The sequence below is a fragment of the Pezoporus flaviventris genome, unplaced genomic scaffold, assembly GCF_033815535.1.
Source record: "Pezoporus flaviventris isolate CSIRO_AGI_PZ_B2104156 unplaced genomic scaffold, CSIRO_AGI_Pfla_v1 ptg000036l, whole genome shotgun sequence".
In the NCBI taxonomy this organism is placed as follows: Eukaryota; Metazoa; Chordata; class Aves; order Psittaciformes; family Psittacidae; genus Pezoporus; species Pezoporus flaviventris.
The window spans coordinates 1,562,975-1,584,599 of NW_026892584.1; the positions used below are offsets into that span (position 1 = coordinate 1,562,975).

A 21,625-nucleotide genomic window follows, 5' to 3' on the forward strand; every position below is an offset into this window, starting at 1 on the left:
TGAAACAAGCAGCTAGTAGAAGAGTAGACATCCCATGTATACAGTTTCATTAAAAAAATGCAAATACTGGTTTAGAGATCTCGGATGAAGTTGTTGGGTAATCCCTGTTTCAGAATCCCAGGCAAAACCAGGACTGCAGCACCTCAGGCATGTGGCCTGGCTTTTAGCAGATTTTGCATATGAGAAAATAATATCCAGGAGGAATCATGAACAGCTTCCTGTAATTAGAAGCTACGTCTCTAAGCTATCTGTTTCACTGAAAATATAAGATTTGTGCTGTTCATGAAAGACAAGCAGTGTCTCATGGTTGGGTATATTTTGGAAAGGGGGGGTGGGTGCATGTGTATACAAGTGTTTTCTGATAACACTGCAGCATCCTGTAGAGAGGTATTTCAGTCCTGAATAGGTTCAGATACTGATGTTAGGACACTTGTATTTTACTTAACAGTCTTACAAACACCATCAGAAGCATTAATTTCTTTATTGCTAAGTGCTCTTGCTCATACCTTTCTGGAGATAGTTAGCTAACAAAGGGAATGATTCAGATAATGTAGAAAAAATTTAATATTTTGTGATATAGTTTTTCTCTAAAATGAAAATTATTTCCACATTATTAATTTACACTCAAGAGTCAGGGTTTCCGTTTGAAATACTGATACTTCGACTCTTTCCTAAGGAGCTATGCTTTTAGATCTGTGACAGTTTGCTGTATGTATCCACTGTATGTATGGTTACAGTAGTTCTATTCCCTTTGTACAAAATAAATCTTTGAAAATTTTTAGTGCTGCTCATTTAATGACCTAAGAAAAGGCAAAGCACATTTACCTGCTTGAGAGTGTTTCCCAGATCTTGGCTTTCTATGTTTTTCTTTATTGATAGAATCATGAAATGGATAGGGTTGGAAAGGACCTTAAGACCATCTGAGGTCATCAGAGGTGTCATTCTTTTTCTGAAGACTTCCAAAGTTGGTCTGATTGTTGCTTCTGAGCAGGACAGCACATCAAGTATTTTGCTGTAAGGTTACCTGATCCACAGGTAATTTAAATTTCCTTACTGTTTTCTTTTTTACAGGTAAGTATTTCAGTTTGGTTTTTCTCCCAACATATTTTGATTTGGGAGAGAGGGATGAAAGATGAGGTGGAGGGAAAGAGAGAAGAGACAAAATCCTGGATGGCCTTCATATTGAACTCTTAGGCTGACAAAAGTACATTTATTTTTTATAAATTAATAACTAGATAAAAAAAATATATATATTTCGCCTGTCTAACTGGTCCTTGACTGCTCAGACACAGTTCCACAGCTCCTTTTCAGCTGGTTGGAGGATCAGTGGCACCACCTGCTGGCATCCCTTGCTGGCGGTAGCGCAGAGCTGCATCCGAATCTGAGGCTAGCATCCCTGAAGTATCTTTAACAAATCTTGTATACTGGTTGCCGCAGTGATGTGGAGATAAAGTGATGGTCCTGCTCTTCAAAAATCCAGTGCCACATTGATCTTCACTAGTAATCAATCTGAAGAAATGACTACTTTGGATAGATCTTCATATACTTCAGTCACAGGAAGCTTTTGAAGTGTAATTCACTCTCGATGCATCATGTGGCATGATATATCTGGCATAAGATGTTTCAGACATGGGAAAATACTGTTAAGTAGGTGATTAAGGCTTTTTTTCCCGCTTTTCTGCTGCTCAACTTCTTGCTTCTTCTGTGCATGTAGACAATGCAAGCAAGAGTAGAACAATGAATCCATAATAATGCTGGTATGCATTCATTTAAAGACAGAAACTAACAGCATTGTGTCTCTGCCTGTGGCAGGTGGGGTGGAACTAAATGATCTTAAGGTGCTTTCAGTCTTAACCTGTGATTCTACGAAATCTATGTTGTTATGTGCTTATTGTGAATGACTGTAAAGAATACCTGTGCAGTTTTCTGAAGCTTCCTGTGCCTGCCAGCTGCTTGCCCACTGAGGGGTTTGCCTGGAGGACAGGCCTGGGGCGGGGAGAAGCAACAGCAACAAACACTCGAGGGCTCCCACTTTTCACTGGGCTCCCTTTGGTTTCCAAATTGCTGTGGTTCACTTATGTTATAAATGCTTGCTGAAAATTATCAAGGAAAGAGATGGAAGAAATATTAAAATTCCCATCCTACTTGCTTATGGTTCACTTGCCAGTAACTGAAGATCACAGACTTTCTATCACTCATCAGTGCAAAAAAGGGCAGTGGAAAAAAAACCCCTTCTTTTATATTATACATGCCAATTAGTGAACAAATGCTAAGTTAGGGTGGAATATACTTGCAATTTTTGGTTCATTTGGCTATTATTTTCATGCCAATAGCAGTGCAGTAGATATAGGAGACCAGCGAGGGGGCTGATACTGAGAATGCCCTTTGGTGTTAGCATACCACCCTTTGGTGTTAGCGTATCAGAAGTAGCTGTCATCTCTCCTGATTCTCTTTAGTCTTGATTTTTCTTTTCTTTAATGAGTCTTTGAACCAGAGGAAACCTGCTTAATTAAGCAAAACTTGGTTTCTGATCCTGAAATGAGGCCTGAGGAGACAACCCACACTTCTGTAGCTACTCATGCTCTCTGTAGGTACCTGGAGATCACTGCGAGGTCTTGGCAAGTGCAGTCCTGGAACACTGGGGAGGAAACACACTGGCGCTTCTTGGTGCATTCTGCTTGAAATAGGGTACACAGAGAGTGCTGGGAAAGAATCATGTTTTGGAAGTTGATGCGTAGCCAGGGATTTCGGGTATGCCTGGCTCAGGCAAATGCAGAGACAGGCAACCAAGAAGAGATTCCACAACTTCTTGGTACTTGGATCACTGAGGAGATACTATCCAGGCTCACCTAAGCTGTAATTATTATGAGACACAATCTTTGTTGGTGAAGAACACAATTTAGACAAACTTTTTCTCTCTTAGAGATGACTGTGTCACAGCAGAGGTACCTTGTTAAGGTAGCATGGAAGTTTCAGCAGCGAATTACAGACAAGACCCATGTTTCAGAACTGCATTTGGTGACTTACATGAGAACTGAACTGATTCAAAATGCCTCCAGGGAAGAATGTCCATGCTTCACTTTTATACTCATTGTAGTGTAAAAGCCTTCCTGTTCACGTGTGGTCTGTGACAGGCAGGCATCTCTTCATTTGTCTGCTTTTGCTGATCTTTGGCAGCATGGTCATCAGGGGGAGTCCAGCAGTTAATTTCACTGAGCCAGGTTTGTGAGCCTATACAAATTGAGAGTTTGAACAGCACCAGGAGGCACGAAGGGATTTCAGACCCACTAAAGACTCTGTTGTATTTGGATAGTTCTGTGGAGCCAGAGGGACAATGTTTAATGACAGAGTGATTTAACCCATGTATTTCTCAAGCACTCAAGTGGCGTCAGCTCCAGCCCATGCTGAGTATAGCCATTTCATTATAGAAAGTTAATGAGCTTACTCAGGGGCTTCATATTTTGTGTTGCACACTGTCAAATATTTTCTTACCAACATAACTGGCTGTCTAAACTGCTGAGTTTATACAAGTCCATTATAATTTGTGCACTGATTAAATATTAAACCGGAGTGGATTTTCAGAGGAAATAAATTTAGAACAGACCACTTTGCTCTTTAGCAAAGGATCTCTGCTCCTGTCAGTTAGGAGATGGAGCAAAAATTCTTCCCTCTAACAGCATAATCATTCAAAAATGTTTGCAAGGATTTCTTTGTAGAATATGTGCTTGTGCTTTAGAGTCATTCTTCTATTTCAAAATGAGGATAAAAAGGTTTAAGATTCAACAGCTGACAAGGCGATGCAGGCTTACAAACAAAATATGGAGGAGAAAGGGCCCAGTTGTGTGTGAGTTATCCATTTAGGTAGAAATGTAAAACTGAAGATGCTTTGCCATACCATTTAATTTTCAAGATTTTTTTCAGAAGCCTTCTCCTGTCTCTTAATAAATTTTAATGGTTTAACTTTATAGCCACCTGAGGTACTGCTTTGCAAAGCAGTAAGCCAACATAAACTTCTACACCTTCAGGTTCTTAAGCATGTTTTAATACGCACCAGTGATGTGTTCATTTTAACAGATACCACTTTTAGCATTTATGACTTTTACTAAAATCTGTAGGTTTATTTTTCAGATTTTGAGAGTTGACCATGCTCTTGCAATATAAGACACAAAAAAGCTGCACTCTTGTGTTTGATCAGGTGTAACTACTGATGCCTTGGCATGTGGAGACTTGTGTGCATGTGCTTCCATGTGAAACCTAGCAAAAGATGTAATTTGACTCTCATTGTCATTTTCATACATTTTTCTGTGTCATTCTTTTTCTCATTTTCTTCCATCTTAAGAGTGCAAATTAGAAATCAGCCTTTTTTGGGGGAGTGACAGGTAATACTTTAAATAAATAACGTTGTTGGTAATTTAATGGGAGTTTTTCCAGTGTAAAGGTCTCCCAGGTCTGCCCCTCAAGTGTACTGAGCACATCATTAATCTAAAGCCTGTGCTTGCTGAATTTTACTATGAACATGCAGTAAAAATATCTGTGTCTTTATACTAAATAAGTTTGATGTGCTTTAGTGCCCATAAGTGACGAAGAGGAAGGAGGCATTCTCTTTGATAACGTTGCCAAATCTGCCATCGACCCCTTTGACACCTCTTCGGGATCGGTGCAGCTGATAGCAATCAAACCTGTGGCTCTACCTGCGGTTCATGCTGCATCAGAGAGGAGCCAGGAATCTGCCATCATTAATGGAGAGGTAAGGGCTTCAGATAATGTCTCCAGCTGTTTCCTTGGCTACATCCATGGGTGAAACAATCTGAAGGCTGTTAGACTTGAGGACCGGTAAAAGCTTTCCACCCTGATTCTATATAAAGTCCCATTAACATTGCAGGCTCAGAGATCTGTGTATTTTAGATCTGCTCTTTCACAATGCACCTATGAATGCATGCAACCTTGGAAGAGCCAATTAGCTATACTTCTACCTTCCCAATATCCTTCTTTGCTATTGTATTATTTTTAACAAAATGAGTAATGAAGGCCAAGAGCAGAATAAGATCTTTGTCTTCACGAATTCTGTGGCTGAGCATGGAAATGTATATAGATCATCTGGGTACCAAGCTGATCTTTCTGTACTGAGCAATGCATCCCATTCAGAGCAAGAATGGATTCAGCAGCACCATGGCTTTGCTCAGTCTGCACTCCAGCCTGTGCACAGAGGGATGCAGTTGTTTCCTGGGAACAAAATGGGATGGCACAAGCATCTGATCCAGGTGCTGGCCAAAAACCATGGTTTGGCTTCAACACTTGTTGGAGTTTGATTATTCATGTTTTTATGTAGATTTAATCAAGACTGGTTCATTTACAGAGGACTGAGGCTTTGATATAGTTGTTGAACACAGTGGGGACAAACCAGAGTGGTGTCTTGTTTGTAAGACACTTGTTTGTTAAAGACACTGGAATGGTCATTTAAAGATCAGCCTGATGCTGTTTAAAAGCAACAAGGAGGGCTGCTGCCAAAGACACAGTAAAAGACAGTGTCATCAGGCTTCCCATGTGGGCCTGGATTAGAGCAGTCTGTTGTGCTCTATTTCATACTTGTATTTTAAGCCCTGATGTGCTCCATGGTTTCCAAACTCGGAGAAAGGTTTGTTTAGATTTCAGCATCTATTTTCTGTAAGTCAGCAGGATGGCACATTTGGTGCTGTGTGCTCTCTTGTGCATACATTTGAAATTTGTGAGAAGACTCTGGAAGCACAGAGCCCAAGTAAACAGCTCATTTCCATGTAACTGGCAATTTGAAGCAGGAGGGAAATTTTCTCAGTACTTAGGAGCATCATGGGACCTGACCTGTACTGGGTCAGACCAAACATCAGTTTATTTAAGGATCTTGTCCTTAAATAAGGGGCCCATAACAGATTTGTAAGGAAGTATATAAATAAAAGCAACACACGATGATATTTCACAGGAATTCTTCCCCAGCCACCAGTGATGACTTACTTAAGGTTTTGTGTAGTCAAGGGCAATATCTCTCTCTACTTATGGGATCTTGGAAGAGTTCTCATTGGTGAGTCCTCCCTGTGATGCCCAAAAGCATGCACTGTGTTGGGTCACAACAATTGGCTAACATCATCAGTGTTTTTCTTCAGTGGGTGTATCTGAGTCACTGTTGTAATGGTACATATTTTTTAGGCTAAAATTATTTAACCATCTGCCAAGGCATAAAAATGCAGGAACTCTGTTCACTTGCAGTTCCTCACTGCTTGCAGATGGCACGGTGTGGTGCAAAATGCGCTCTGTAAAATGACACATGCAGCGCATCAAACATGCTCCGACAGCGCTGTTTGGAAGTAGCCAGCCCAGCACCATGCTTTCAACATCTTTTTGTCTTTTAGGTGAACAAGGCTTTGAAGCAGAAGTCTGATATAGAACATTACCGCAACAAACTGCGCTTGAAAGCCAAGAGGAAGGGGTACTATGATTTCCCACAGGTTGATAATAACAAGGGGCTGACAGACAGAAAAAGGATGTATGAAAAAAACCAGAAAGAGCTTGACCACATTTTGGGTCCAGATGCAGATGTCTCATCCCCGTTTGCTGAGCCAAAGAACAGGTGAGTCTTTTTATATGTAGTTCTTTCTTTGTCTGGGAGAAAAGTTGATGTCCAGAGGTTGTAGGGAATCAAAGGGTTTGCTCTTGATGAGCCAACCGTTTGTTGTGTGCTCAGCTGGCCCCTCCCACTCTATGAAGAAAATTCATATAACCCATGATTATTTATGAAAATATGTCATCTGGTAAAGCTGCAATGTGTTTAAAAAGAAAGAAATGGAAAGACAAAAAAAAAAAAAAAAAAAGGGAAGGGGCTGTAGCAAGTTCTTGGGAGTCATTTTCCAAGTCAGGTAAAAAGAAAAAGTGGTAGGCATGTTCTTGGTAATACTGAGAGTGAACTGAAGCCAGGAAGTTAGCATCTGAATTTGCTCTTTCGCAAAGTTCAGTGGTGGTGTTATTTTGTCATTATTTTTATCTGAATATATTGCAGTAGGCATACAAGAACACAACCAGTATGTTATCCCTGTATTTCAGTATGTCCTGCAGGGATGATGTCTGTGTTTATACCTGTATATAAAGTTGTGTTTATACCTGTAGCTGGTGATCTTCCTGTGCCTTTTACAGAGAAATTCATAATTTGCTTATCTGTGATGTGAAACTGACATATTGTATAACAGTACTAATGTCTGATTAACAATTCACTGTCTTTTGAGGATGGCACATCAGTAGCATTCATCTCTCAATTTTAGATATGAGGGGGGAGTGCACATCCTGGTTCTGTCTGAGCTTGTAGGTGGACCTGCTCTGCTGCTGGTGCTTTCTGAAACACAAGTTGGCACATTGAAAAGAGGGGATCATACTAGTCCTACCCCAGGAGTGGCACAGTGTGCAGATTCCTCTTACTTAGGGGTGGTGGAGGTGTGAAGGATTATAGGAGAGTGTTTGCCATTGAACAATGAGGGCTATGAGGGCTATGGTTCTTGTGGAGCCAGTAGCAGCTGATCCATTGTCCTGGGTTCAGCAGTAGCAGTCATTTTTTCTCCTTCTTAGTAGCTGGTGCAGTGCTGTGTTTTGACTTTCAGCCTGGGAACAGAGCTGATAACACCGATGTTTTTAGTTGCTGCTCAGTAATGTTTACTCTGACCAAGGACTTTGTGAGTCTCATGCTCTGCCAGGGAGGAGGGGAAGCTGGGAGGAAGCAGACAGGACACCTGACCCAAACTGACCAAAGAGGTATTCCATACCACAGCACGTCATGCCCAGGATGTAAGCTGAGAGTTACCTGGAAGGGCAAGATCACTGCTCGGTCGGGATGGGAATTATCGGTCAGTGGGTGGTATTGTATTCTCTTCCCTTGTTATTTCCCTTATTATTATCGGTGGTAGCAGCAGTGATTTGTGTTATACCTTAGTTACTGGACTGTTCTTATCTCAACCTGTGGGAGTTGCATTCTTTCGATTCTCCTCCCAGTCCCTCCAGGAGCAGGGGGGAGGGAAGAAGGGGGGGAGTGAGAAAGTGAGACTGCGTGGCTGACAGAGTTTAAACCATGACACCCATGAGAGAAAAAGGGATACTGAATTACATTTCCTCTGGAAATGGTCCTCATGCCTGGAGGCATATTCTTGCATCTCATCTCCTGGGAAGTTCAGACCAAGTTTTTCCTATGAGCACAAATCACGACTGCAGTCAAAGCATTGGTGGTGACACAGTCTTTACACACAGTGCAACTTGAGCAGTTACCCTTGGGGCACAGAGATGAAAAAGACTGTAATAGGAAATATAAAAGCAGTTTTGGCTCAGAATATGGACGAAAGCTGTGACCAGATGACCTTCAACAGGTCTAAGAGTTAAATGACTGCGGGATACTGACCTTGATGGGCCATTTCCCAGGGTTTTGCTGGTCAATGAAGAAAAAAGATGCTGGCTTAACTGTATGTTATGTCCTTGCTGGAGAGTTTGAGGCATCATTTCCTTATGCAGTTTTCCAGTGTGGGAGGAATAAACTGCTCCAAATGCACTGAAAAGTAAAATACTGATCCCTCAGAACACAAAAGTCCTGCTCTGTCTGCATGGTCTGTCCACAAGGTAAAGATGGAACAGTAGAAACATTGGCATGACCGTGTGCTGCACACATAGTGAAGGCTTGTGTTACTTCGAGTGTTTATTATGCATCACATGTCATGTAGGAAACATGACACATGAAGCTTTAATGCTAGCCATCTGCTTTTTGTTCAGTATACTGATGTTTGCTTGTTCATGTGCCAATGTACTGAAAGGTCCCGGAATACATTTTTTCTGCATGCTTTCCAATGTGTTGTGTAAACCTGTCACAGACTGTTTGAGATAGTAATCACTGGCAGAATATAAACTGCTTGAAGGCAGGTATACTGCTGTGCAGGAAGGATTGCACTGTGTAGCTGAACCATAAAAGACTGACTGCCAGATTTACTTGTTAAATATACAGTCTCTGTCCCTACATAGGAAGAGAGAAGAATAATTTCTGATGCTCTTTCTGTAAAGACACAAAGCATATAATGAACTTCACAGATGTTGCAGATGTTTGCAAACAAATCAGTTCCAAAGTCTAGCTAAAATTCCTATACTAAGACTTGGAACTGAACTTGATATGGTATAACAGCATTATTGTCTTCATTTTTCTAACTAAAAATAAGGTGGCTAAACCAGCACACTGCTGGAGGAAAACCTTGAATAATACTGCAAGGCAATGTGGGTTTATGAATCAATAAAATTATATTTTTGTAACAAAATAAAAGTGCTTTTAAAACAATCTGTGCTAGCATAAAATTGAAAAGATTTGATCTCTGACTTTTTCTGCTTTCAATCATTGTTTATACATTACAGCAATTAAAACCTGAAAAAAATTCATAGTTTCTAGAGAGAAGGTCTATTATACTTTTTTCTGTTTTGCATATATTCCACTAACTTAAATCACATTACTACAGCATTTCCAAAACACATCAGAAAATGAAGGTGCCTTTGATTACATTACTCAAGATCACCTTTACATTTTGGATTTGTTTAAAATTATATTTAAAAGTGATTTTCAAGACATTGCTACTAAATAATTTGATTGGTTCAAGAACAGCTTTGTGCCCTTAGTACCTTGGGAGTCTTCTGTACCATAAAATTTCTGTTTTGAAATGTTCTGGTTGTTCCCAGAAGGCACTTACTAACCCTTTTTGAATGCCAGTTGTTAGCATTCATACCTCCTTTCTCATTAATAAAACTCTCTTAAATGAGCTAATTGGTAGTCTCGAGGCAATTTTTAAGAGCCTTCTCATGATATGAACTATTCTGAGAATTTCTTTAATAGTTTTAAATCAGGTCAAGTGTCTGCATATATTAGAGAGCTGTATACTTGAATCCCTTAGAAAATATATCACAACTGCATCAACTAAGTATTTATGGATCTATTGTAAAACATGCATGAAATTCTAGAGACCTTTAATGTAGGAACATAAAAGTTGTCAGATCTGATTAGCCTTAGCATAACGTAGCTCCTTGTGTTTCTGGTAATACTGACCACATAGTCTTAGAAGAAACGAGATAAGGCATTTTACACAATAATATTTTTATAGGGGAAATTTATTCCAAAACCTCTGCTTTCCTTCTGCTTTGGCAGTGCGTTTAGGACTTTCAAACATGTGCGTAAAGATTTGAGTGACTTTTAGGTCACACAGAAGTTTTTGAAAGTTGCATTAAAATTAAGTATGTGCCTGAAAACTTAGTTTAATCAGAAGTGTAAAACTGATATTTTTTTGTCCTGTGTTTTATCCTGTCTGGTCATGGAGATGTCTGTCTTTCTGCATTTCTGCAAACCAGTTTCTGCTGCTCTAATCTGTCAAGGCAAAAAATTCTGCTAAGCATATCTGTAATACCTGAAGAATTGTTTCTTATCAGTGAATTAACTTAGACTGTGTTGTCTTTCCATTTCACTGATAGTTCTTAAGATGTTAAACCATGAAGTCTTAGTAATTGTTCAATGGCACAGTCTACTTAATGTGGTTTCCTCTTATGTCACAGAATTTTTCCAATAGCTGAAATATTGTAGTAGATCTCTTTCTTTGTAATTATTACAGAATTTTTCCAATAGCTGAAATATTGTAGTAGATCTCTTTCTTTGTAATTATTCTGGCAGTCCCAAAAACATTTCACTCCAGAGATCTTATTTTTACACCACTTATTAACTCAAATAGGGCTCTCAGCCGCAGGCTCACCTAACTTTAATGCAAGCATTTTTTGCCCTTCAATCAAATCTTAGCATGAGATTATATTTTCTTTCAAGCTACCTGGCAAGCATAAGAGAATGTTGGAAAACCCACCCAAACCTTCTACCTTCAATAGCCCCTTTTGAATCTTCTGTGATTCCCACAGATTTATCAGTCATGGCTGAAAGGCTACTATGCTGTGCCTTTGAAAACCTCCCTTGCTGTAGTGTCATGAGTAACTGACTAAAGTAATGTTGACGCACAATATTACTACAACACCACTACTTGGGTAGCACCAGCTACTCAAGGCAACCTTGAGAAAATAAGGAATAAGTGTATGTTTCCAGTCAGTCTGTGAGGGTTAGTTAAGAGTTGCTGTCTTCAAGTGCCAGAGGAAGAGACAATATATCCCAGCGTATATCTACTTTTAATATTTTGAAGAGAATAACTGCACAAAACAGAAAAATAGCATGACTAGGCAAAGATAACTTTATATAACAACAGAGTGATTACTGTGTTAATAAATGAAGCTGGTGTGCCATTATTTGATCTGTTATTGATCTACAAGGGGAGGAGGAGCGCTTCCCCGGGGTATGCAAGAAAGGGAGTAATGACCAGATACGCTATAAGAGCAACATTTCTTAAAACTTTCTGGTTTAGATGTAGCCTTCTTAAAAGACGCAGCTTGGTGAAACATCAAGTTCCCATATCACAATTTGGCAACTGCTTCTGAAGTGTTTGTGCAGGGATATATGTCTTACAGAGGAATGCTATATTTCGTTTTGTAGAACCAGCAAGGGAAGAAATGGTTGCACTGGAAAGATTACAGGCTATCTGGGATATTGAGCTATAGGCTGCTTTTCTATTACATTTGCTTCCCCTTGCTTCTGAGCACACAGTGATGAAGGCTCAACACCTAGGGATGCCTTTGCCAGTGGTTCACAGCTGGAAGCAGTTTAATCCCAGGGAGTACAGCTCTCTGATAAAGTTGTGGCCAGTTACCAAACTGGCTATTTAAAACAGCATCTTGCAAGCAGTTCCCTCCCACTCCTGTCTCTTCCTGTTCACTTTCCTGGGTGTTTGTTTCAGTGGAGTGTTATTCTGCTCCTTGCTTGTTCCTCGGGATCAGCAACCAGAATCCCTGCTCTTCAGCTGAGTATGTGGATGGCCCTATTATTTTTTTATAATAGCACCTATTTATTTTTTTATGAATTTGAATCATATCACCTGAGGTCAAAAGTGTTCTCATATCTTCCTGAAAGGAAGATTTCCTTTTTCACTTAATCTGAAAAACTTCCACATACGATGTTCATGTCTTTTATGTGGCTTTATTTTTTTTTTAAGAGTAAACAAAATTAACAATCTCTTGAAAAATATTACTGATTTCTATCACTTACATGTACATAGATAGAATATCCTATTATTAAGTGGCATTTTTATAAACCCCATCATTTTAGAATAAAGGAAACTATTGAAAACTGCTGCCTGTCTCTTTTTTGTTTTCATTTTACTGTTTTCTTGTTTCACATTTTCTAGGCAACCACTGAAGAACTCTGTATACAGAAGCAGGCAGTCTTTGAACAGCCCTAGCCCAGGAGAAACTGAGATGGATCTTCTTGTGACTCGAGAAAGACCTAGGCGGGGAATCCGTAACAGTGGATATGACGTGAGTTTATCAGATATATGTAGTGAAATTTTCTCAGCAAGGTCTTAAGTTACTCCTAAAACCAGGTAACTATTGGTAAACTACAAGCCAGAGTGGCGCTGGGAGCTTAACATTACAGTACTTTGTGTGCACTCAACATCCTGAAAAAAACCTCAGGATACTCAAAGCACAGGCTCTCTCATAAACTTTAGGGCTGTACATCATTTTGCAGTCTGAAATGCAAACAAAACATTTGCCCTGAAACTCACTGTTTGCCAAAATGTTGAATTTTGAATTTAGATAATTCTCTTAAGAACTAATCCACTGACATAATACTGGGCCTTTGGTTTTTTTTTTTCATTGCAATTAAAATCTCCTGTTTGTTCTGTAGCCCTGGTGCTGCTCTCTTGAACAGCCAACTTCTGGGAATTTCACTGAAATCCAGATGTCAGTGTTTTGTGGAAATCCCCTAGAAAAAGATAGTGTCCTCTTCCTGTGTCAGAATGTGGAGAGTTTTGCATAGATAACTGTCAAAACCAGCCAGAGGAGATGCGGGTTTATGGTCCAAGGAACTCACACAGCCAGCACAAGGCAGACGAGTTGTCTCATGCAGTGTCAACACACAGTGGGTGCAGGCTGACACTGTGTGCGCCCAGAATGAGGATAAAAATAGCCCCTGCACTGGGGTAATGTAGAATTTTTTAGTCCTTTGTCATGTATACAAAAAGTTATAGCTTAGCAATCCCTGAAGATCAGTCCCTAAAAAAAGGTCTAAACCAGTCTGGAAAATAAGGAAGTTCATCCTCTAAACAAGCATTTTGTCAACTCTCTCTCGGCTGTCAGGGATGCATTTTTAGCAAGGTGAAGGAATGTGCCAGCCTCCGGATATGTGCCAAGGGAAGTTTAAATCTTTTACAGAATTCTTCATGGCTCGTTGTTGGTGTCATATTCCTTAAATTATTTCCTGCATGTGGATGCTTCCCATCAGATTGCATGAGTCCTGTTGTGCCATGTGGGTGAGATAACTGGTGCACTGCTTTGAAGCACCAGAATACAACACTAGCCTGGAAAAAGAAAGGTATAACCTGTTGAAATAGGCTTTACATTTTGCAAAAAGATTTCCTCACAATATTTCCTTTATTTTTCAAGCTTTCTTAGATAAAAACATCTTCAAGCCAGCCTTCTTCCCTTGGTATCCTGAAAATCGTGTTTCAAGACAGCAAGGGAATTTTTTAATATGCTAATAAAAGCTGTTTTTTCGCAGGTGATATTTTTCTGAAGTTAAAGTTGAAAACATTCTAGGAGCAGGCATGGCCTCAAGTTATTAGTTCAAAATTAGTATGCCATAAATAGTTATCAGAAGGTTTTTTAAATGTCATTAAATATATTATATATATTCTCGATGAAGTATATCTTAAGGGAAATTTGTTTAAATCCTTGACAGTAGATTAATGAGCTTGTGCAGATTCTGAAGTACTCTAAAAGTCATGATAAACTCTGAGCTCTGTGCGCACCACACACTAGTTTGCTTTCACCTGTTTCTGTTGTTGCGCTTGGGTGAGCTGTCCGTGGCACAGTGTTTTTACTGGTCATTTACATAAAATTCCATTTGCCTGATGTGCTGCAGATTCACTGCAGCGCACCTCTTCTAATTCTGAATGTACTTCTCATCTGAAAGTAGAAAAATGCCTGGGGGAAATGGGAGAGGATGTTAAAATTTAGTTCCCAAACCTCCACTTGCAGTGTGGGCTGGTTTCCCTCAGTCCTGTCTGAGGCTCCTCAAGCTGTGCCTAGTGTCTGACAGGCTTAGTCTCCCTGGATACCCACAGGCAAGCTCCTATCCATATTTATGCACGGAATTCATAGGGATCTCACCAATGGTGCAACTAAACACCTCTGGAAATCTGACGTCTGAAAATGGGTGGGAAAGGACTCTGAAAAAGTGCTGGGTTTTATGCTGAATCCTCTGTCCTTTCCTTTTCATCTAGTAACACCTGGTAGTGTTTTTTGACATCCACTTTGTCATTCTAAAGGTTCCAGACCACTCAGACTCCTGCTAACCTTTTCCTCCCAGTAAGTTACTTAGCAGGAAGTCCTGCCAAAGAATAGCCATACTTGTTTTAGAAGCAGTTCCAAATAATTAAGTTCATGAACCAAGTAATGAGGTACTTTTACAGATTAACAAATTGTTGCATTTTCCATTTGCTTGTTTCATTGTTGTTGAGTTTGGGGTTTTTTTGTTTGTGGGAGAGAAGTTTGTTGTAACCAGGATGCCCAGGTAATGTGTTGAGGTTTATCTTCTCAATAATGAAAAATGGTTTATTTTATTTTAAGGAGACTAAGAAACCCCAGATCCTTTCAGAAAACTCCTGAAGAACTGCTAGACTCATGTGCGCACCCAAATCATGACAGTCTATGATCTGCATGATTTTGCTTTGCTCTTTAAATAGGAGAGGGAAGTAAGAGCTCAGAAATCTGCCATTCCACACTATGGTTTTTTTATTTATGTATTTTTTGTTTCCCTTACAGAAAAGATTTCTAGTACTTCAATTATGGTTCTAATATTTCATTCCCTATAATGATTTTTGTGCTATTGCTCTGAATCATAGTTCTGTTTCTAGAGCTAAAAACCACACAGGTCAATAGTTACATGCTGTTTGTTCTGACTCTGACTTTATTATTTGCCTTTAAAGCGTCTTTATAAATAGATTATTACTGAACAGTACCTATCTCTCCATTTTAAATAATGCTAACAGGGTTTACTATCATCATCTTCACCTAGAAAACAGACTAAGGAGACTTTATCAACATGTTCATTACTTCCAACACATTCACAGAAAATTGTGGGTAGAGCAAGTGCTATAAAAAGAAAATCTAGAACCTCTAGACTGCTAATGAGCTTTGCACTATGGCAGAAAATATTTAGGCTGGTTTTGGTGTCATAGGAAAAAAATAGCCTTATATGTATCTCAGATCAATCTGCAAAAGAATTTACTGGCATAATTTTATCGACATAGCTAAATTAATGCAACTCAAAAGCTTCAATGGATTAATGTCCACATGAAGAATTTTACTGATATACTTGCTGCAGTAGAGTTATGCCAGAAGTGTACAAAGTCTGTCTCTGTACAGGATTTTCTCTTCCTTCTTCATGTAATTCCATTTCCTTGTTTTAAACAATAACTGTGTATGAACAATATCTGAATTTTTATAATGGTAATGTGAACGTACAATGGCATCTATTTATGATACTTGCATGTTTCAATTGATAGGAAAGCAAAAGACATACATCAGAAAGTGTCAGGATGAATTGAAACAAATTTTAAAACTTGAGGAAAAGTAATGATCACCAGTCTCCTCCAAAGTCTTCATGACAACTTTTATACAGATAAATCAAGGTTGACTTAATGTTGACTGCTTATATGCATTCTTTATTCATAAGAGATATTTTAGACACTATAGAAGCCTAATGGCTTCACCAAGGGGTTGTAGTAGAGAACCTGATTAATTTCAGCATTGGATACTAGCAGGTCTCTTGTGGGATTTCATTCACTGACATTTTTATAGATATGATGGAATAGAAGAACCATGGTTATTAATCATCCAGTTGGGACAATATGATTTCAGAGACTCTTGGTTGCACACATAGAAACTACTATTGCATTTTATAGTCAGGCTTCTAAAATTTACCCGATTTTTATTTACTGTAACACCACAAATAACAATGGAATCAAAACACAGGAAGAAAATTAAGGGAAACTATTTAGCTGAAGATTTCCTACAAAGTTTTTCAGTTTGAGACAACTTGTTGCAGTTATATTGCTCCTCCCAGAGTCTTATTTTATACTGCTTAGGAAGCCTGGAGTTGAGTTGTGGTTTTGAATTTGTATAATATACTATGTAACTATAATCATATAAATGACAGTTGAATTCTAATATGCAAATGATTAATTATTGTAATAGTTTTCCTTATTGCTATATTTTCATTAAGTACAAAATATAACTATGCTTGTAACAGCTAAGCTATTTTATTTAAATTATCGGGTTTTAGGCTAACATGTAACTTTTTGAATGGCTGATAACAGAAGAAGAAAGTCAACTTGATATTTTCTACGGCAAATGAAGAAATATCTACTATGACTGTCCTATAGTGCATATGACCATACATAACTTGTAGAAGGTTAGGGGTACAGTTGCTTATCTAGTCAGGTGTAGAAAAGCCCTATTACATGGGGAAAAAAAAGTATGCCACACTAGGATCTACAGAGCGATCAGATACATTATTAGGATAGTGCTGGAATTTTTAATAAGAATATCCTGTTGCATTCATTTATTTGTGGCTATTTAAAATGCTAACACAATTCTAACCACATGCTATATAGGAGGTATGTATCCTGTTCTTCATGCCAGTTATCCTATCATCTTAAATGCATTTTACTGATATTTAAAGAGTTATAAAGAATTGGTTCCTTTTTTTCAGGTTGCCTGTTTAAAATGTGTTTTTTAAAACTAGAGGCTGTAAACCCAATCTTACAGAATATAGATTAAATTAGGGATTTACTGTCAAGTTCTTACAGTATGATGTTTGTTTCTGTCTTGGAATTACACAAAAAATCCAGGGGGTGATTTATGTTTGCATTTATCTGTACAAAAGGAATTACCCAAAAAGTAACCGTTCAAGTTAAGCTGCCCAAGTACTACCTGGATGCTTCACACACATGTTCCTACATTAGGTTTAGATAGATTTTTGTGCAATTACTCTGATTACATCTTAATGACCAAGCTGGGTCAGCATTCTGCAGGGGAGAGGACCTCGTTTGTGGCATCATTGTTAGCAGTCTTCACTCAGTTATAAAGTTCAGGAAAAGACCAAAACTTTAATTCTCCTGAAATCTTAATGTGTGAGAATGGAAACAGAGTTTCAGTCTCTGTAGCTGTAGCAAGTGGTCCCTTGTAAAGGGTCCTTTGTAGTTGTGGTACGATATAGAGAGCCATGCTCCTCCTGGCACAGTTGTGCTCCCATTGATACTATCAATTAAGAAAAGAATGTAAACATTATTTTTAATTGCTTTTAAGATGTGAATCATTGACAATTTAATCTGCTACAAAGTGTCCCTGATAGTTTTTGCAGCAAACAATGTGGGCTATAAAAGGCTATTATACTCCCTTGCAGTGTGTAACTCCTTTGCAATACTTGTCATGTGTCTACATTGCCACAGCTCCTGACTTTGTATACATTACATCTGTGCTTGAGATTGTTTTGTGTTGAGCAGCACAATTACTATCTTGTAAAGCTTTTCAAGTATATGTGCTTTTATTTCATCCAACAGACTGAGCCTGAAATTATAGAAGAAACTAATGTCGACTGTGTCAATGAGCCTCGGGGCTACGCCAGGTCCCGTCAGGCCAAGGGCCACTCAGAGACCTCGACTTTAAGTTCTCAGCCCTCCATCGACGAGGTTCGGCAGCAGATGCACATGCTCCTGGAAGAGGCTTTCAGCCTGGCCTCTGCGGGCCATGGAGGACAGAGCAGGCAGGAGGCTTACAGCTCTGCACCACACTTGCCCTACTCTGAGGTTGTGACCAGTGCTCCTGGTACCATGACCCGGCCTAGAGCAGGGGTACAGTGGGTACCTACATACAGACCAGAAGTGTATCAGTACAGTTTACCAAGACCAGTAAGTGAAACTTCTCTTTAGTATACTGTAATATGCTGCTCTGAGACACATTTTTAAAAGAAGTATCCCTGTTTCCATGCTTAAAACCAGATGTAAAGCTGTGCTTATGTTAAATAAGTGTGGGTAGGGGGGTGTGTGTGTGTATTTTTACCCATACCTGTCTCTTGCAGGAATACTCAGTATCTATTTTAGTAGCAAGGTTATCTTGTCTAAATTGTGCTTGAAAAAACAGCCTGCACTAAGATCCAGGCTGTTCAGCAGATCAAAAACATGCCTGCATGTCTCCTCTTCTTCAATGAATGCATATTAGGAAGCAGTCTGGTTTTGTAGAAAAACTGTGTAGGCACACAACACCCAATGCTTCTGGACAAGGTCCATCACTGAAGAGCAAGGGAGTGAACCAAGAGCAGTAATCGGAGTGACCTGAAATGTGGGCTGTTACTGTCAATCTTGCATTATAGCTATTGACCTGTGACCCTAGATGGTTTAATTCCACAGGTTTCTTGGTTAACCTTATGTAAGTCACTCTTTACCCTTCATTTTCTAGCCTCCAATTGTGGCTAACATGTCCTTACGTCACAGATTAATAAAGGAATTAAGAACTTAAATCCATGGGTGCAAATTATTAATGGAATTTTGTAGGTATAAATGTAGCAGTTGCAGTAGCATTATGCTCACCCTTGGTATGGGTGCACCTACCTCTAAATTCCCACACACAGTATTGTGAAACTCAACAACATATTTTCCTTCTTATGTGTCAGGTACAAATCTGAACAAGAGATGATTGCTTTCCAATGAGAAATAGCCCATATATCAATAGCAGCGTGAAAAGTTGCTCATTTTAAGGCTTTTTTTTTGTCAGAAATTATTTTTTTTTAAGAATGCATTTCAAACTGAGTCCCTTACTAATGCAGAATAATGACCTCAGTTCAAAATAACTATTAATATTGACTTCCTTACAAGACAATAAAAAACCCCACCAACATTAAAGGATGCTGTTTCTCTGCTATTCTGAACATATTTGAAAGCCAATGGCACTTCCTGCAAAGATTCAGGCTGGGGCTGTTTAAATCTTGCTAAAGGTTGTTTCTGGCACTTTGAAATTGGTCCGATGAACTTCATAGAGCATATAATCATATTTTGTGGTTAGAATTCGATTACAGACTTAAGAGGCAGCTAATGGCTAGTCAAATTACTTTGACACTTCAGAGAATCTTTCTAAAATGAAATAAAATTTATTATATGGCAAAAAGTTGTTGAGGATTTTTTTCTTTTAATGCAATAGGCATATTTTTTTGGTGAATGCATCACTGGTTGCTTTCTAAGACTTCAGATACAAATAATTACTCTTCTAAGTCGCCATTGTGTTTAGCACCTTTAAGCATTTCCTTATATTTCTGGTGTTCTGAAGATAGTGTTAAAAATTACCTGCAGATAGTCAATGGCCACAGATGTGGACAGGCATGAGCTGCTGGACTTTGGATAAAGGCTGTTAATTTATAGCATGCTGTGTATCAGTTTTACAAATGCGAGCTGTACTTTAACCACACCAAATGGTGACAAAGGGCTGGAATTGAAAATACCCAGCTGAGATGTGTGTGGGAAGTGGCCCGTAGGTAGGAAAAACATGGAAGAATTGTCATTCTTTGCACTTAAGCAGCCATTTGCCTGCCTGGAACACCTCCGCTGAGCAGCAGTGGGGAAGGTGTTGCCACAGGCAGTGCTGGAGGTGAGGTGGCTGGCACATGGGAAAGGTGTCTGCTTGGTGAGCTGTGGTATGAGCAGCAGCCTCCAGCACCTTTGGAAATGAGAGGTAGTTGAGCACTGGCATGTTGTTATGTGGGGCAGGATGTTACCTGTCCAAACTTACAATTATTTATTTTTGCCCTTTCTTAAAAGTCAGTTCCAGTCTGAGTCTGGTACCTGTGTAGTCTGTCCTGAATCTCACATGTGATTACTTCTGCCCGTGATTGTTATATCCTTTGTTATTATACAAGTCCTTATTTCCAACAAAATAGAGTTTGGAATCAATGCAGGATGTTTCTCTTTTTCATTTTTGTTTGGCTGGTTTTATTTTTTATTTGGTTTTGTTGTTGTTGGTTGGTTGTGTTTTGTTGTTTTTGTGAAAAAAAAGTGATGAACTTTTTTTTTAAGGATAAACTCATTCGGAAGAATAAAATTAGGCAAATTTCCTGTGAAATCAGCTGTTTTTTTTTTTTTTGTTTTATTGTTTGTTTGGGTTTTTTTTATTTTATTTTTTGCTGGTTACAAGTGTACAAATTTCAGTGAAGTGACTTTATTTTTATAATCACAGCAGTTAGCCTGTAAACTAATTGCTCATCCAAACCTGTAATAGGCATCTGTAGTAAATCTTTGGTTTAATTTAGCCTGTGAACATTTTTTTTCACTAATGTGTTGCATGCAGGAGAACACCAATGACCCGATTCTTGGAGAAATTCTAGCAATGTTGTTGGATATCCTCTCGTATCCGTCTTGGTGTCTGTGGAAGGTCAGCACAAAGAGGGCTGGCTGCTGTCCCCCTGGATGCACTGTTCCTTAGCATGGTGTAGCAGATTTCTGAACAGGAATTTTCCCCTTAACAGGATTCCATCTGCCCATGCATAGGCTTATTCATGCTCATGTAGCCATGAGCAGAATATTGCCTGTCACTCAAAATTGTTCATCACCTATGTATACAGTAAAATAAGTGATCTGATTTTCTTTTTTTCCCCCCAGATTTTCAGTGCAAGTCACAGCATGTTTCTGCTCTCTGTGAACTCTTCTCTGTGATCCTTTAAAATGTCTCTTTTGACACCCATTTGCCAAAGCACATCCACTAATACACAGGAGAACCCCCAAATCTACCTCTGTGTCTTTATCCACCGTCTTAGTCAGTCGCCAACCACTTTGAAACATTAGCTCACATGCTGCTCCTTTCAAACAGCAGTAGGGGGAGAATTAATTTCATACTTACTTTCATGTTCTCAAATGCATGCTGAGAGCAAGATGTGGGATGAAAGGCTTGTGGAGCCAGAGGAAGTGTTTGCTTCAGCCTGCAAGAGCCCTGCCAGCTTTGCAGATGCAGAAAAGTCACTGTCCAGCACTATTAGGAGAAATCTAATTGAGGTTTTCTTTGATGCAAAATCAGTATTTCTTTTTTCTATACAATTCTTTCATTAAAAATCAGTATTTCCAACCTCTGGCTATGGAATGTACCATTGCCTTATTATTTTTTTTTTTCCACCTAGATATAGAAATACTTTGAATACCATTGTAACATGCTGGAAGTAAATATTAGGAGACATTGTGGCATGAAAGGAAAAAATTACATGCCTTCATAGACATGCCTTTGAGCATCTCTGCCCTGCTATAATAGGGGTTCAGTGAGAGGCAGGAGAAAGACACTTATCTGTACTGCTTTTCCCTTAGAGATACTGACATCAGAAAGTTAGTATTCGATTAAGTTACTCTTCCTGTGTGTTAACCCAGTTTTGCATCAATTTGAGGAGGAAGTTATTGGAACTCTGTCTAAATGT

At 39.0% G+C, this 21,625-nt stretch overlaps 1 protein-coding gene across 4 annotated transcripts in view; it reads left to right on the forward strand.

Annotated features, from left to right (window-relative positions):
* Positions 1–21,625, forward strand: part of KIAA1549L (KIAA1549 like) — a 124,655-nt gene that overhangs the window by 91,448 nt on the left and 11,582 nt on the right. For all 4 annotated transcript variants that reach the window (XM_061462826.1, XM_061462827.1, XM_061462828.1 and 1 more), the window contains exons 14-17: positions 4,569–4,747; positions 6,384–6,601; positions 12,303–12,432; positions 17,742–18,089. In XM_061462826.1, the coding sequence (XP_061318810.1) occupies positions 4,569–4,747; positions 6,384–6,601; positions 12,303–12,432; positions 17,742–18,089 (875 nt within the window). The remainder of the gene's footprint in view (positions 1–4,568; positions 4,748–6,383; positions 6,602–12,302; positions 12,433–17,741; positions 18,090–21,625) is intronic.